We start from the raw sequence: 15,328 nt of genomic DNA, 5'->3' as shown, positions 1-15,328 counted from the left end.
CTCCTTGGCTATGTTATTATTTTCTGCACGATAATTATTGGCCGCAGATCATAATACGCTCGAGAAAATAAAAAAAAAAGGGGAGAAATAAACAAATAATAACAATGACGTCTTTTACTTTTGTAGAATACTCAATGACCTTTTGTTAGTGATTTTTATTTGTTTTTCGATTTTATTTTCCATAAATAATTTTTTATTTTTGTACTTGTTCAATTATCACGGGACCTCGGGCACTCCCACGTCCGCGGCCTACACGCAGTGCTTTTTTACTGAAAGTTATTCCAAGATCGTACATTCATACTCCAGAGAATAAGAAATGACATTTATTTCTGATGACATTGGCTACTACGTAGTATTTTATTTATTTATAATATCTTATGAAAATCCTTATTATTATACATTTATTTATTGCATAAATACATTTTTCTACGCGTTACAAAATTACACGCGATTTATTTTTTTTTGTTTTTAATAATTTATCATTACTGGCTATTTATTCGCGTTATTTATTGCAAGTGTATTTTCGAAACTTTATGATGATAAAAGTCGAGAATAGTTTTTATGAAGTGTGTAACTTTTTTGCCAATGTTTCTATATTTAATAATCGTAAAATTAGTATCTTAAATATTTATACTAAAAATTGTATAAAAAAATTTTTATAGACAATTAATTTTCAAAATTAATAAAAATTTTTATTAAAAAAAAAAAGGGTTTTGTTTTTATTGATAATTTTTTATCCAAAACTTTAATTTAAAAATTTTCTGATTATTTTAAATTTCCATTATTATTAAAACCAATTTTATCTTATTAATCTCTTAACTTGTTAATTCTTCTAAAATTATGTGACCCCTAAAAATATTTACCCATACTAAAAAAAAAAAAAAAAAAATTAACTTGATTCGAGAGAAAAATTCTTGAATCAAGGAAAATTTCCTTCCATCAAGAAAAATTAATTAGTTCAAGAATTTTTTTACTCAAATCAAGAAGATTGAGTTCTTCAAAATTTTTTACTTGATTTAAGTAAATTTTTTTTTTTTAGGCGCAAAAAAAAATAAAATTTTAAAATCCTGAATCCTGACTTTGATAGATTAAAATCTGTGTAGATAAATAATGAGCAAAGGAAGCGACAACCGGTCAAATTAATATCAGCCATCGCAAAATTAATTGCCCCATTACCAAACTAATCAATCGAAGCATCATGTTAATGATGATGATCATCACATATCTGTCAACTGTTGGTCTGTACCTCGTGTAAATACAAGTACTCATTGTATTTAAGCTGGCAAATAAAAATGCATCGATACAAGACGTTACATGTCTATTTTCAGTGTCGTCGACTATTTACTCGTCCGGGACGAGAGCACACGATACACAAATTTAAACATATACATAGACACATCCATTAAAGAAGCAGTGTATGCGTTCCACCGATGTATATTTATATTTCAACTCGGCCACGGCCAAACAAAATGACAAGATGACTCGATTAAAAGTATTTCACACACGCGAGGGCTAGAGGTGTCATATGTTAATAACTCTCTCACAGGTAACGCATGATTTTCAGCAGAAGTTACTTTTTTCACAATTCTCTCTTTTTATGTCTTCAAATGATTGTTGTTGTTTATAATTGTTATTTTTGTCCATTGTCGAAGCTAATGGATAATAAACATGACAGCGATAAGTGAGTGACCGCATCATCGCTTTCGTGATCTACTGAAAGCTTAATCGATCATTGCGACACTCTCGGGACACCTTACCGGATATTTACAACTTGAAATTGTTTTTTATTTGACCTTCGCTTGTTTTTATTTAATCTTTCATCTTGACCTACTTAAACTATCTTTTCAGCTTATTATATATCGTGTTACTAATGATCATGTCCAATATGTTGGGAAAATCTTAAAATATTTATATACAAATCTGTAGTTCAAAAATTACATAGAAAAAAAAAATGACTTTTCAGCTGTTTTGTAAGATTAATAACAGTTAATATTTTTGTTCTCTGATAAATTAAGATTCAGACCCAAAGCGATATGCTCCTTTGGGTTTGAACCCTTTGAGTTGTAATTAAAAGTTACACAAAAAAAAATTTAATTTTTAATTTAAAAAAAAAAAAAAAAATTTCCGGTAATTTTTGCAGTGTGAAAATATAAAGCTTTAGTTGATGAAATTTAAACAATCAATGTCAACTTAACTCTAAATTATTTAATCAAGTGTACTACGTACATATAAAAGACATATACCTAACGCATTGAAATAAATTTAAGTCGTTGTCTTGAGCTTTTACGTCTCCTTAACTTGTTCGTCTTTTTCATCGCAGGAATAGAAACGAGAAAGGGAAAGAGATCCTCAACATCTCCTTATATCCACACTATACAGCTAATGAAAACTTATGAGTCGACAGTAGACGCGTTTCAGGGTGTAGTGCTCGACACTTATTCTCATTCTCCTTTGTTTTCTCCAGGGGTCTTTATTCGGTGAGGGAATCCCGCGCAGGAGCGCCAAGGAAAAGGTGGTTGGTGGAGATCCTTAGTAGGTGGTGAATCTTACATCCAACGATTGTAAGGGATACTCCTCTCCTCTGCTTTATATAAATGGAAAAAATGAATACGAATAATAAGCATTGGCCTTAAAAAAAAAAATTTCCCAACTTTTCATCCCTTAAATAATGTAACGCTTGGTCGGTGATTTCAAATAAGATTTTCCAACACTAAAAAAATATTTATGCACAAAAGACGTGTACTGAAGTATTATGGTCAAATCAAACTTTTCAAAGATATGACTTAAGAATTTTATTAATGTTATATTTGTTAATATTATATTTATTTAGGATTGAGTGCATACAGACGATTATTATTGTAAAATGTTCTGTGTTCTGCATAGTGTGAGCGCAGAGATATTATTATGTGCTACGTCAAGCTGGTGGATAAGTTTAACTGTTGTTATTGTTATTGTTGTATTATATGGTGTAGAGAGTGGCAAAGTGCACACCTGGTCGCGGGTGATGCGCGCACGTACGCCCTAAATGCCATAAACAAGAATTTGTCAGGCCTCCTGCGTAGGTTAACCGCTGGAAACTTTTATATTTAACTTTTGAGGATAGGGCAAGCCCGAATCTTCTTCTTGTACCTTTACTCGTAGTTTGTATTATATTTTACTAGCCTGGAACCAGAATCCAAGATCCAGTGTATATTTAGTTCAGCTTGGGCTTTTTCAATCTACTAAAAAAGAAACAGTTTTGGATGATTGATTTTAACAAATTTCACGCCCATTATGCATTGTCACTGAGGAGATTCGTATTGACCGGAACAGAAGTGGCGACTCGTGTGTATATATGTATATGCCTAACATTCAAGTCAAGAAGCTACTGGTTTTCCAAACTTTTGTGTTTGCTTGATTTTTCCTTATATTATTCTTTGATTGATTTCCATGCGTAGTGAGAATGTAATGGGAATGGGATTGGAATTTTTTTTTTTTTAAATACTGATCGGACTACTTTTTGTTCAAATATGTAAATATGAATTTCACAAGTTAAATATTTTTTTTTTTCTACTACCGCTTTGTACGAAAAAGAATGGAGAGATTTTTCTTATACTTTTGATATTGAAGGCTTACATTGAACTGTAAAATAACTAATTACTAAATTGTAAAAAAAATTTTATGTTATTTGAAAAATAGAAATGGTTTTTAATAATTCAATAGTTAATTTGAGAATTAAAAAGAAAATTTAGATAAAATAAACAAAAATAACTAACTACAATTTTTGTACAGAATTAATTCCAATTAATGGAATTATAATAATATATTTTTATTTTCATGAATCAGTAAACTAAAAAAAAAAAACTTTTTCAATTACTTTCCCAAAAATAATGTCTTTCACAATCGGTCAAGCAGAAAAAATATTTCCTAAAATTTTCATCAGCCAAAGTGCTTTCAGAGTTATATTTATGTATAATAGCTTACAACTAAAACCTAGAACGTATGTCAAAAAAATTCCAATACAAACAAATCAGAAGTTTACAAAACTATTACACAAAAAAAAAAAGCTTAAAGGTGGATGTAATCAAAGGAAAAAAAGTTTACCGAAGAGAACAGAAGTCATCAATAGGAAGGAACCGTTGCGAAAGATTTCGTCGTTGAAATCCATTTAACCGACGGGTGTTGGCCGCTAAAGAGGCGCTAAATAGGCGTGTCCCTTGCTTCCGTTTGCGGCATTTTCTCTTTTATATAATACATATAATATGATATCTATAAAGTATGCTTTATATATAGATACAGACTAATAAAGAAGACCGATCACTCCTCACAATGTTCGACGATGAAAAATCGGGCGTCACAATAATAATAAAAAATATATGTATTGCCTCTATAAAAAGGTAACACGTGGTACCTATGCTTTACTTAGGACTGAGATAATTTGAATTATAAAAAAAAAAAAAAAAAGAATACGTGTAAGAAGGACAGAAGCATGAAAAAGTCGAAGTTAAAAGACCGAATCTAAAATTTTGATCAGCACCCGAAATAAAATTTTTTTATGTTAGGCCAGATAGTCTAATATATTATTGATCTGATCATTTGGACATATCAGACTATGTCGGGCCGGATATAGACAAATAAGGCCATATCAGAAAATTTTTTGACGGAAAAAAAATTAATAAAATCTCAACCCAAAAATCCATGTAAAGTAACAGTGAGTTCCAGGATAAAAGACATTAATCCTAGTCTTAAAGTCTTTGCCGTCAGATCGCAATACTTGATGTTCATATATAGATCTAAATAAGGTATATACATGTACACGTGTCATTCGTATGTTAATAGGGCCTGAGGGATGGCAAGGATGTAGGGATTTATTATATAGAACGCCCGCCGCGAATCTAATATAACCTAGAGTCAAGCAACGCGCAACAACACACGTTACTAACTGCTGTATATAAATATTTCTATATGTATATGTGTACATGTACAGCAGACTACAGGGTTCTGAAAAAGCTCAAGGGCTCAGGCTTATACACGGTTGGCTTTTCGTTAGTATCCCGTCGGATATCGCGCCCCCAACTTATATTATATGACAAGTATATTAAGGCAAGCATTTATATCAATTAGCTGCGACGTTTAAGGCTAAAGACTAGAGAGAATCAAGGGGTCTGTGCTCTCCGCACAGACAGTCTTTAGTTTTTAGGGTTTTTAGTCTTCACTTTGCCTGGAGGATATTATTCTCCTGTAAGCACTTTTTTAACGTGAGAAAAAAATACAAATATATCTATTGAATTTTATTTTTTTTCTTTTACGGTGAAGATTTTAATATTTATCTTGTTGCACTTAAAAAAAATTTATTGATTCAAAAAAAATAAAAGTATTTTCAACAAGTGTTTTGGCTTTGAGACATTTGGTTAAATTGAATTAAAAAATACACTGACGAATGATAAAAAAAAAAAAAAAAAAAACAAGGATATAGAAAAAAGAAATTTTTGACTTAGTAAATAAGTAGGAATAAAAACAATTAATTATAATTTTCTATTTTTTCTGAAAATATATACGTCAATTAACAGGTCTTATAAAAAAATAATTATTTAGTATTTTTTAATTGCAATAAAACTATAATTAATTAGACTCTTAAAAGTCGATAAACTATAAGACCAATTATTACGTTTATCAATTTCTGTCTATTTATTGATAATAATAATAATTACAATGTCAAAATTTCAAAGTAATGCACGAAATATTATATCTTTAACTATAATTGATTCTATAGGATTAATTAATTAAATAAAACACATTCTTGTTGTACCGTAAAATTTCTTTTTTAATTCTATCTCATTTATCTAACCTTCAGAATTCATTAACAATAACCTGCCACAAAAAAAAAACCTGCCAAAAATATCGTGAAAAAAAAAAAAGTATACTTGAAATAATTTAAATCCGGATTTAAAGGGAATCATAAACTAAAATAATTATATTGAATAAGGCAGTTAAGCGTGAAGCTAAAGTGACCACAACAGTCGAAATACAGTGCAGATACAAAATACACTATAGAGTAGCAGACATCAGAATTTATAGATGGTGTCAAAAAATCTCTCGACAATAATATAATGTAAAGCCAGGGAGTCACATTATATATATTATATAGTTTGAGGAAATAAAAGTTTAGGTGACACAGCCACAATTACACGGGGTGTGAGTATTCATAAAGGAAAAAACCCAAGTGCTCCTGATCCCCGATCCCGATCTATATTATTGAATTCATTGAATTTGTCCATCCCAACACCATTACACACTACTACTCGTAGTAGTTTTAGTTGAGGGGATGAGGTGTCACCGGATTGACCGGATGTTTAGGTATTGTCCTTTGTGAAAATGCACAGGATCTTCACTTTCTCTCTCTTCTCTTCTCTTCTCATCGATATAATATAATAAAATATATATATAATAATATAATATAAGGTATAAGGGATCAAACATTATTGTCAAACGTTTAGCTGGTTGTTTGGGTGATGCCAATTCAAAAAGAAGCCTGTAGTGAGCTCACTAGTATACTGAACTAATTCTGAAGGAAATGGGCCTTAAAAGCTGAAAATTTTTCAACCTTATTGTCCAAATATCCCATACGATTTCTGGTGGCATGTGTGTCAATGACTAAACGACGAGAAATTACGGGGGTGTATTAAAGACGACAGTTCCTACTGAGTATTTCATGAGTTTAGATTTATATACAAACATACAGATCTATAGATAAATGTGAGTGTGTATTTTGGGTGCAGAGAATTTTTCGAGGTTCACAAATGCTGACGAGTTTAATGGGAATATATATTGCTCTTGTCTACGCCCTTATATATTCAATGGAACTTATATATATTATGGAGAGTGAGAGGCAGAGAGAGGACTCTTTTTGTTGATCAAAAGTAATCTCTATTCGACTTTTTATTGTGCTAATGGTTAAGTATTAATTTATTGTACTATTTAAGTATTTTTAGTTTTTTTTTATTCGTTATTATATCGATCTTGAAATTTTTTTTGTGTCAAACATTGAAAATTGAAGTAAAGGAGGATTTTTATAAAATAAACCATGAAAACATTTTCTTACATGACCCATAATCATAAAAAAAAAATGAAATAAATCATGACAAAAAAATATTTGACTGAAATCTTTTATTTTAGAAATTTATTAATAAATAATTATCTTAACTGGTATACTTCTTACGAGTATATATGATAATAATAATAATAATAATAATAATAATAATAATTATACTTTAACATAATATCAAAGCTAAATCAATATACCCCAATAAATATGACGATTGACGATTGAGGAATAATCTCAGTAGCACTTAATAATTTTCCCACTACACCCTTACCCTCAATATGAAACCGTGACAATAGGGCCAGCACGCGCGACGTCCATTAGTGCCATCAAACTTGATTCTCTTGTTGATATCACATACATTTATATATTTATATTCACATGTTGGATTAGGTCTTGTGTTTTATTTATGAATTATACAGACAAATATTAGATATATTATTTGTTGTTTATAAAATATTATCGCAACTCAATAAATAAATTTATAAAGAAATAAAAAAATGGCATTTTAGTGCTGTAATAATATTATTGAATAAATTGACAATTGTAAGGTGACAAAAATGTATACAAGATATAAGATTATCCGTGAGGATTTAACAGTAGGTAACGTTGTTGTAGTTTACTTTGTAAAAAGGTGTACTAAGTATAGTATTTAATTTTTCACTCAATTTCATCTGTTGAAAATATGTTTTCCACGAAGGAAAAAAAATTGAGCGACTAAATTTTTAAGACCCTGTACAATGTACCATTCTTAAGCTTGTTAAATCTGTAGCTACGTTGCACGATTTCTTGTATTTACCTTGTGTACTTTTATATAAAAGTTCGTGATTTAGAAAGATTTATTTAATGAAATAACAAATGCTTTATTTAATAATTTAATAAATTAATTTTTCTTTGATAATTTATGGGATATCTTAGCAAATAAATTATCATAAAAAATTTATCAATAATTACTTGTAGAAATTGAAAAAAAATATTGAAATATTTTTTTTTTATATTAAAAATTTATTTATTGAATCAAATTACAAAAAAAAATAATTTTTTAAATCTCTCATTATGCATTTTGTAATGTTTTACATGAATAACAATTTTCTATTTATTTTTATTCGGTAAAAAAAAATTTACTCCGAAGGAATTTTTTTTATTAATAATATAAATAAATTTTTTCCCGAAGTAAATTTCAAAAATTATAATAAATTATTTTTTTATTCCCATTTATAGTTTGATATCTTTCTATATGACCAAATCAAGCCATATATGATTTATGTAAATAGTAAAGTCACCAAAATACTTTTTAACAATAAAAAAGTTGTATTTGTCATGATGAAAGTAGATTTTTATCTAAATTTTACAATAAATAGGCTTTCATTCGAGAAAATGATAGTTACTTTATCCTTTCCGGAAAAAATGCGTCACAAATAATAATAATTATTATTATTCTATGGTCAGATATGAAACTTTAACTTTGTACCGAACAAAGCATTTTTATTTATTAATGTAATTATAATAATTCTGTAATAAATGTCAATAAAATGTATTAAAATATCATTGCGAAGTACAAGTTTATTTATTCAAAATAGATCGAGTGGTTGCGAATAAGCTGCAGTTGAAGCTGCAACTGGGTGGTAGCGTCATCGACCCACTGCTACGCTGTTGAGGTTAACCCCTCTTGGCACCTGGGTACAAAGGCGTGGCTTTTTATACTGTGGTCGATAACCTGGGTCCATTAAGGCTTATAGCCACCCCATTCTGCTTCTGCTGTTTTTTCACCTCAGCTTTTGATTTTTACAATTCAATCGCTAGTTTTTCCTTCATCAGTTGAGTATACTTATGATGTGTTGACGAGAATTTTTTTGGCTACACATGTAACTTTCAGAAGAGCGAAATTTCGATCAGGGTATCTCGAAATTCAAGCACCGACATACTATCGATTATAATTGTCTTATAGATAAAAATTATGACGTAAAATAATAATAGGAGAGCCACGTCAGCAGGATTGGTTCTAAGTGCTGGCTTATGTTACCGGAAGGGAGGTAATAGCCTTTCGTGAGTCTATAACTTTGTTATAACTAATTGATCTTTTCTCATTCTTCATTCTTCAATCATCATTTTTCATTTATTTATTATCTATATTTTCACTCTTTACTCTTTGCATTTTTATTTATAAATAACGAAATTGAGGAATTTATTTTATAGCTGTTAATTCAGTAATTTTTAATAAAACATCAATGCATGCAAAAATTACGCTGAAAAAAAAAAAATACTTGATTGAAGAAAAATATTTTTAGATCGAGATTTAGTAATTCTCAATGTTATTTTGAGTGTTGAAAAAATATTATACAACTTCTATTGAATAAAAAAAATATACTTCGGCCTTAAACTCGGCACGAAAGGTGGATTTCAAAGCTATGTATTGTGGAATTAAAAAATATATGAAAACCTTTAAGAAATTTCATGAAAAGCAGAATTATAATTCAAAGTTATTTTCAGAAATAATTTTTTTTTACATTTAAAAATTATTTGAGTAAGAAAAACAAAAAGTCTTTAATTTTAAATTAAACTGAATTAATTACCATCTAAAAAAAATTTTTTAAACTTGAGGTAAATTTTTTTGGCTTAAAAAAATATTAAGAAAAGCTCTAAATTTCTTAAACAAAGTCAAATTTTCTTGAGCCAAAAAAATTTTTTTTTGCTCCAAAATAATTTTCTCAAAATTTTTTTGAAGCAAGAAATTTCTTTTTTTTATGTACAAAAAGTAGGTAGTATCAAGCTTTTAAAAAATTTTTTTCAGTATAATAACGAAATTTAATATCAAACCTTTCATTAAACTTCTATTTAAAACTATAAACAATGACGCAGTTAGACAGGAATTAAATTATAATTAGTTACGAAATGTGTGCATGCAAAAGACTAATTTAGCGGATTATTTACTCCGTGATACCTTTGCAGAATTTTCGTTAATATATACACATGGCACCAACCACCAGCATTATGAAGATCAAGACACCGAAACTAGAGAACTATTTTAAGATTTTCGCTAATTATACGATCCGTTACGTCTATTATTTTATTCAGCTTGACTCTCAATACAAGACATCACATCCGCCGCATCATGTCTATTTTTACTCTACACATCTGTATTTAAGGGGGATAGCCACTGTGACGCTGGAAAAAATAGGCAATTTTCGGGAATTTTTTTTACTAGGATAATAAAGGAATTTGGGGATCGGGTTTTTTTTGTTTTATAAAGTATATGTTGAGGATAATTCTCCTAAATTTTTATTCAAAAATATTTTGTTATCACAAAGTTATAAACATTTTTGTAGAGCACCAAAAAAATTTCCCCCTCCATTGCCGGTACTGTAACTCAAAAACGGATTATCTGAAACAAAAAAACCAAACGGCATTTTAATCTATAGGAATGTCGCTATCGTCGCACGTAGGGGATTTTGAAAATTTTGATTTGAGAAAAAATGGCGCCATATTGAAAATTTTTTCGTCTTTTTCCTCATTTTTTGGACTCAAACAGCCTTAAAAATCTTAAAAATTAAAATTTTCAAAATCCCCTACGTGCGACGATAGCCACTAAGTAGACGAATACGGGGAAACAAAAAAATTGAGAATCGGTTCATATTTACGAAAGTTACAGTACCGGAAAGTTTGAAAAAAGTCGTTTTGAGAAAAACGCGAGTAAAGTTTTAAGAAGATTCTCGCAACTTTAAAATCTAGTCTTTCACAAAATATTCATACTCACATCAAACTATCAAGTCCTGGGCCATATGAGGGTTCTTCCTCCTTATCTTTAGTATTGACCTTGACTTTTTTATTTTTTTACTGGCCGTTTCCATGCGGCTTTCAGCAGCTTTAACCCGAGTAGCGTCGCGCTCAGCGCAGTATGAGTAGAGTGTTGGTCCTACTTTAACATCGAGATTCTCTAATATCTTCAGAGTTGCTAGAGCCCCATCATTGAATGTAATTGTTGAAATATATAAAGCTATTTCAACAATAAGGGAATAAGAAGAATTTGTTTTTGGGGCGAGCTGCCACACTAATGCATTGAAGCTTTCATTATTATTTTGTGTAAACCCACCGACACATCGTTCCAATAACTCTGGATTCGATAGATCTTCATAAATCGGTATTAAAGCTTCCGCAATATCTGCAGGAAGTGGTGGTTTTTCAACTAATGAGTCCAAAGTATTTGTTGCCACAGCTTTTTGAAATTGACACCACGAATTTGCACCTTCAGGACAAAGAAAATGCTGCGGATCTTCGGGTGATGAAAACTTGTGATAAAATGTTTGCCAAATAGCATTATACATCTCATCAACATCATTAGAATGACGTCTGATTGCTAAACCATAATACTTTGTAAATTCATTAATTGCTTTGTCCGTTAATCGACCTTTCCCACCTAAACTTTTCTGTGTATTTTCTTCTTTTCCTGTTTTTGTCTTCTTGTTAGTTCGTTGCTTCTTCAAAGCCCTTAGTCGACTGCCCATTCGTTTTTGCACGTGATTAATACATTCCTTTTTTTTTTATCTTCACCATGTCCCCATACGGTTTTAGCATCACAAATATTTTTATACGTTTTAGTGTCACCATCACCTATATAGTTTACATACTTAACGTTATGTAATAACTCTGATCGCATAAACATCTCTTTTATTCCATCTACCTCCATTTGTCCAGAAGAATTTTCATGGTTTATTGGACAGTCTAGAGCATGGTCTTGCATAAATTGATCGTATTCAGCTGTTCCTTTTTTGAGCTCATTAGCGCACACATCTTACAATAACTGGATTTCATACTTACATCTACGATTTTGCCAGTGAAGTAACCAATTAGAGAAGATATACCAAATGAAGATTTAAACCCTCTTTTCTTCCAACTACCGTCACCGGAGACAGAAATTCCAGGAATGTCATTGGATTTTAAATGCTTGCAGGTTTCTTGGATTTCTTCTTTAGCAGCTTTTTTCAACACTAAATCACAACAGTTTCTAGCTGCATTTCTGATTTGTGTGACCAGACGATCGTAAAAGCTATGGAACATTGGTCGTGGTAAATCCATGAAAGCACAAAATCTTTCAGCTCCAGATAACCCAATACCAATTATCCGCATTGCAAAGATGAAACGGCGATTAATTTCATACGCATTCTTGATGAGTGGACATGAATTTATCAAAACTGGATCACATTTTTGCAATTCACAACTAGTTTAAAACCTAATCCTCGAATACTTGTCTCAGTAAAGTTTACATCACCACCACACTTTTTACACGATACACAGCCACTTAGTAAATTAAATATCGAAAAAAATTTATAATTTTGTAGCTAATACTCGAATCAATTGTACAATCAGATTTTTGTGATAATTTCCTCTTGGAAGCACTATCACGTCGTTGAGAGCCAGTATTTTTTCAGTTTCATATCTGTTGAGCGGTCGATTAAATTTTTCCTGTCGTTTGGCAGTTTTCTTTCGTTTTTAATAACTTTACTTTGTTTACGATCCATTATTTAACAAATTTTTTTGTTAAATAAACAAAAAAAAAAAGATCAGAAGATTTAAAAAAATAAGTAAGTAAACAATAACGAGTACACTAAGAAACTCAATAAATTAAAGAACGAGTGTGTATTCATACAAAACAACTAAACTATGAGGTACAGTATCTCAACAATAAGAAAAAATATACGTTAAAAGTCAAATAATTGTAACGGTTGACAATCGTGAGGGAAAACAATCGCCAACCCGTACGAATCAAAGACGGAGCGAGCAGGCGACGTTTTCGTCGAAGCGCCGCGCGTAAAACGGTCAATCGACGCGCTCTTATAAAAATGACTATAACTCGAAAACTATTCGGAATTTTTCTATAAAATTTGAAATACATAATTTTGAATATATAAACTTCAGTTTAATGAAAAAAAAAAAAAAATTTTTTTTCCGAAATTTTACAGTGGCTATCCCCCTTAATTTATCGCATTAATGTACCATATTTTATTTATTCATACTATATCCTAACAATTCAAGAAAGATAGAGAGAAAATAAAATAGAAAAGATGAATAAATTCTATAAAGGGATAATTGCAACCGACCATTTAAATTCCCGGCTCAGAACCCAGAACTCTCGCAATTAATCAAAGTAAAAAGAGTTAAAGTATACTTGATAAATGTAGGAGGAAAATATGAAAAACGAATTAGTTTTCCGTTTTAGTACTTTATCGATTAAGCAATCTTAATACATCGCTGAGCCGCAACGTACCATAAAGCGAACGGAACAGGAAACGATCTATTCTTACTGAGGAATATCGTCTCTACGCTAGTGGTTTTACAGTTGAATTTTACTCTGATTAATAACGAACTTATTTTATCGGTTTTTTATTTTTGGTTCTAAATTATCTATCAATTTTTTCTTTCTATTGTAAAAGAGGTAAGGTGGGAGGCACAACTCTAGAAAAAATGTAGAAATATACTAAAGGAAATTTTAAATTGATTCAAAAAATAAATCTTAAACTTCTTCCGGTTGATTTTTAATTTTTGTTCAAAATTTATTAGATTTTAGAAATTTTAAATTTATTCCAAAAATTAATATCATGAATACATAGATTCCATTCTCTGATAATTGTTTAACAATTATTGTAATGATTAATCACTTAATTAATCATATTCATTTTGAATTTTTTTCGCGAGTAAATTTTCTGAAATTGTTAAAATTAAAATTAAATAATTCTATAAAACTATTTTGAAAATTCAAAGCTTTTTGTTTGTAATTTACTCAAATAATTTTCGAATGTGAAGAGAATTCATTTCTGAAAAAATACTTTTCACCCTATAAATATTAATTATACTTTTCATATAAATTCAAAAAGGTTTTCATAAATATATATATATATTTCAGTCCATAAAATATAGCTTTAAAATCTACCTTCCGTGTCGAGTTTAGATCAGAGTGTTATTTTTTATTCGATTGAAGTTGTATAATGTTTGTTCAACACTTCAAAAGGTTGAGAGTTAGTAAATGCTATCTATATGCATATAGACTGGTGAATCACTCGATGGTTAAAAACAATTTTTAAAGAAACAAACAAAAGAAGCAGTACAGAATATAAATAAAACCGCTGTCTGATACATACGTTAGAAATTTACCTAAATCAATATAAAAAAGTAAAACAAATTGATAGCCTGTCGAACAACGGGACGTCCCCTAATATTTCCGAATGTAATCGAGGGGGTGTACTGAGCACAGTGTCCTAAAGGATGGACCCGTGAACGGACAACAACAAAAATAGTCTACATCTATTTCTATAGATATATAAAGTAGTTTGTAGAAAAGTACGTAGAAATGAGTATAAAAAATAAAACTAAAAAAAGTTGGACAATGCAGTTACGTCCGGGGGTGTTTTATTGGCTGGTTTCCGCATGGGGTGGAAATTCTAGTAACTAAAGTTCGAAGGGGATAAAGAGGTGTTTGGTTGGTCGACCATCCACATCTTGTATTATACAAAACGTGTATACTTTCTCTCTGGTTCTGAAAAACTTTTATTTTTTATTATTTACCAAAAAGTTAAGCTCTTCCGTTTAAGTAAAGTTATTTTTCAAAATTTTATTTTTGGTACACCACACAACATTTACAACTTTTGGCTCAATGCTGTTTTCACTGAAACCATACCAAAAAATGCAATTATTTTTATTTAGTTTTTTTCGATAAAATGTTTTAAAAATTACTTTATTAATAAATACTTTATTAATTATTTTAATTATTATGTAGAATTGATATAAGTCAGTAACGATCTATCATAAATTAAAATATCGCATAAAGAAAATTGTTTGATGTTATAACTTAAGATTAAACTCTTCACTAAAGGGAAAACTTAGCGTCCATACGCCACCTAGCGGAGACTCACCAAACTACTGACCTACTAAGTACAATTTTACAGTTAATTACCAATATTTTCTAGTACATATTATTTAAATAAAAAATTTTTTACACTCCAGTTGATAAAATTCAGTAACATTGAAAGAAAAATTTGATTTAAAAATAATTTTAGGATTTATTTTAAAAAAATTTGAAATTTAGAGTAACTCGATTATTTATTAAAAAATTAATTAAAATTAATTAGTGGCTCTGTCCGTGATAATTGTAAAATTCTCTAAAAAAATGACATTAAAAATTCATTTTATAAACTTATCATGATTTAATTTGACACCAGGGGTCGTGCGAAGTGTTAGGTTTGTCTTTTCTCAGTT

General features: G+C 29.7%; 1 protein-coding gene across 1 annotated transcript; it reads right to left on the bottom strand.

Moving 5' to 3' along the window:
* Positions 1 to 10,337: 10,337 nt before the first annotated feature.
* Positions 10,338 to 12,273, bottom strand: LOC141534838 (uncharacterized). Its single transcript, XM_074254428.1, has 2 exons — positions 10,836 to 12,273; positions 10,338 to 10,463 (listed from the first exon to the last, which is right to left on the bottom strand). Exon 1 carries the CDS (start codon positions 11,581 to 11,583, stop codon positions 10,837 to 10,839), a length of 747 nt encoding a protein of 248 aa, XP_074110529.1. The 5' UTR covers positions 11,584 to 12,273; the 3' UTR covers positions 10,338 to 10,463; position 10,836.
* Positions 12,274 to 15,328: the final 3,055 nt, after the last annotated feature.

The sequence above is a fragment of the Cotesia typhae genome, unplaced genomic scaffold (genome assembly GCF_013202065.1).
Source record: "Cotesia typhae breed Kobodo isofemale line unplaced genomic scaffold, CoteBio_Ctyphae scaffold_13, whole genome shotgun sequence".
In the NCBI taxonomy this organism is placed as follows: domain Eukaryota; kingdom Metazoa; phylum Arthropoda; class Insecta; order Hymenoptera; family Braconidae; genus Cotesia; species Cotesia typhae.
This window is presented reverse-complemented; position numbering and strand designations above follow the sequence as displayed.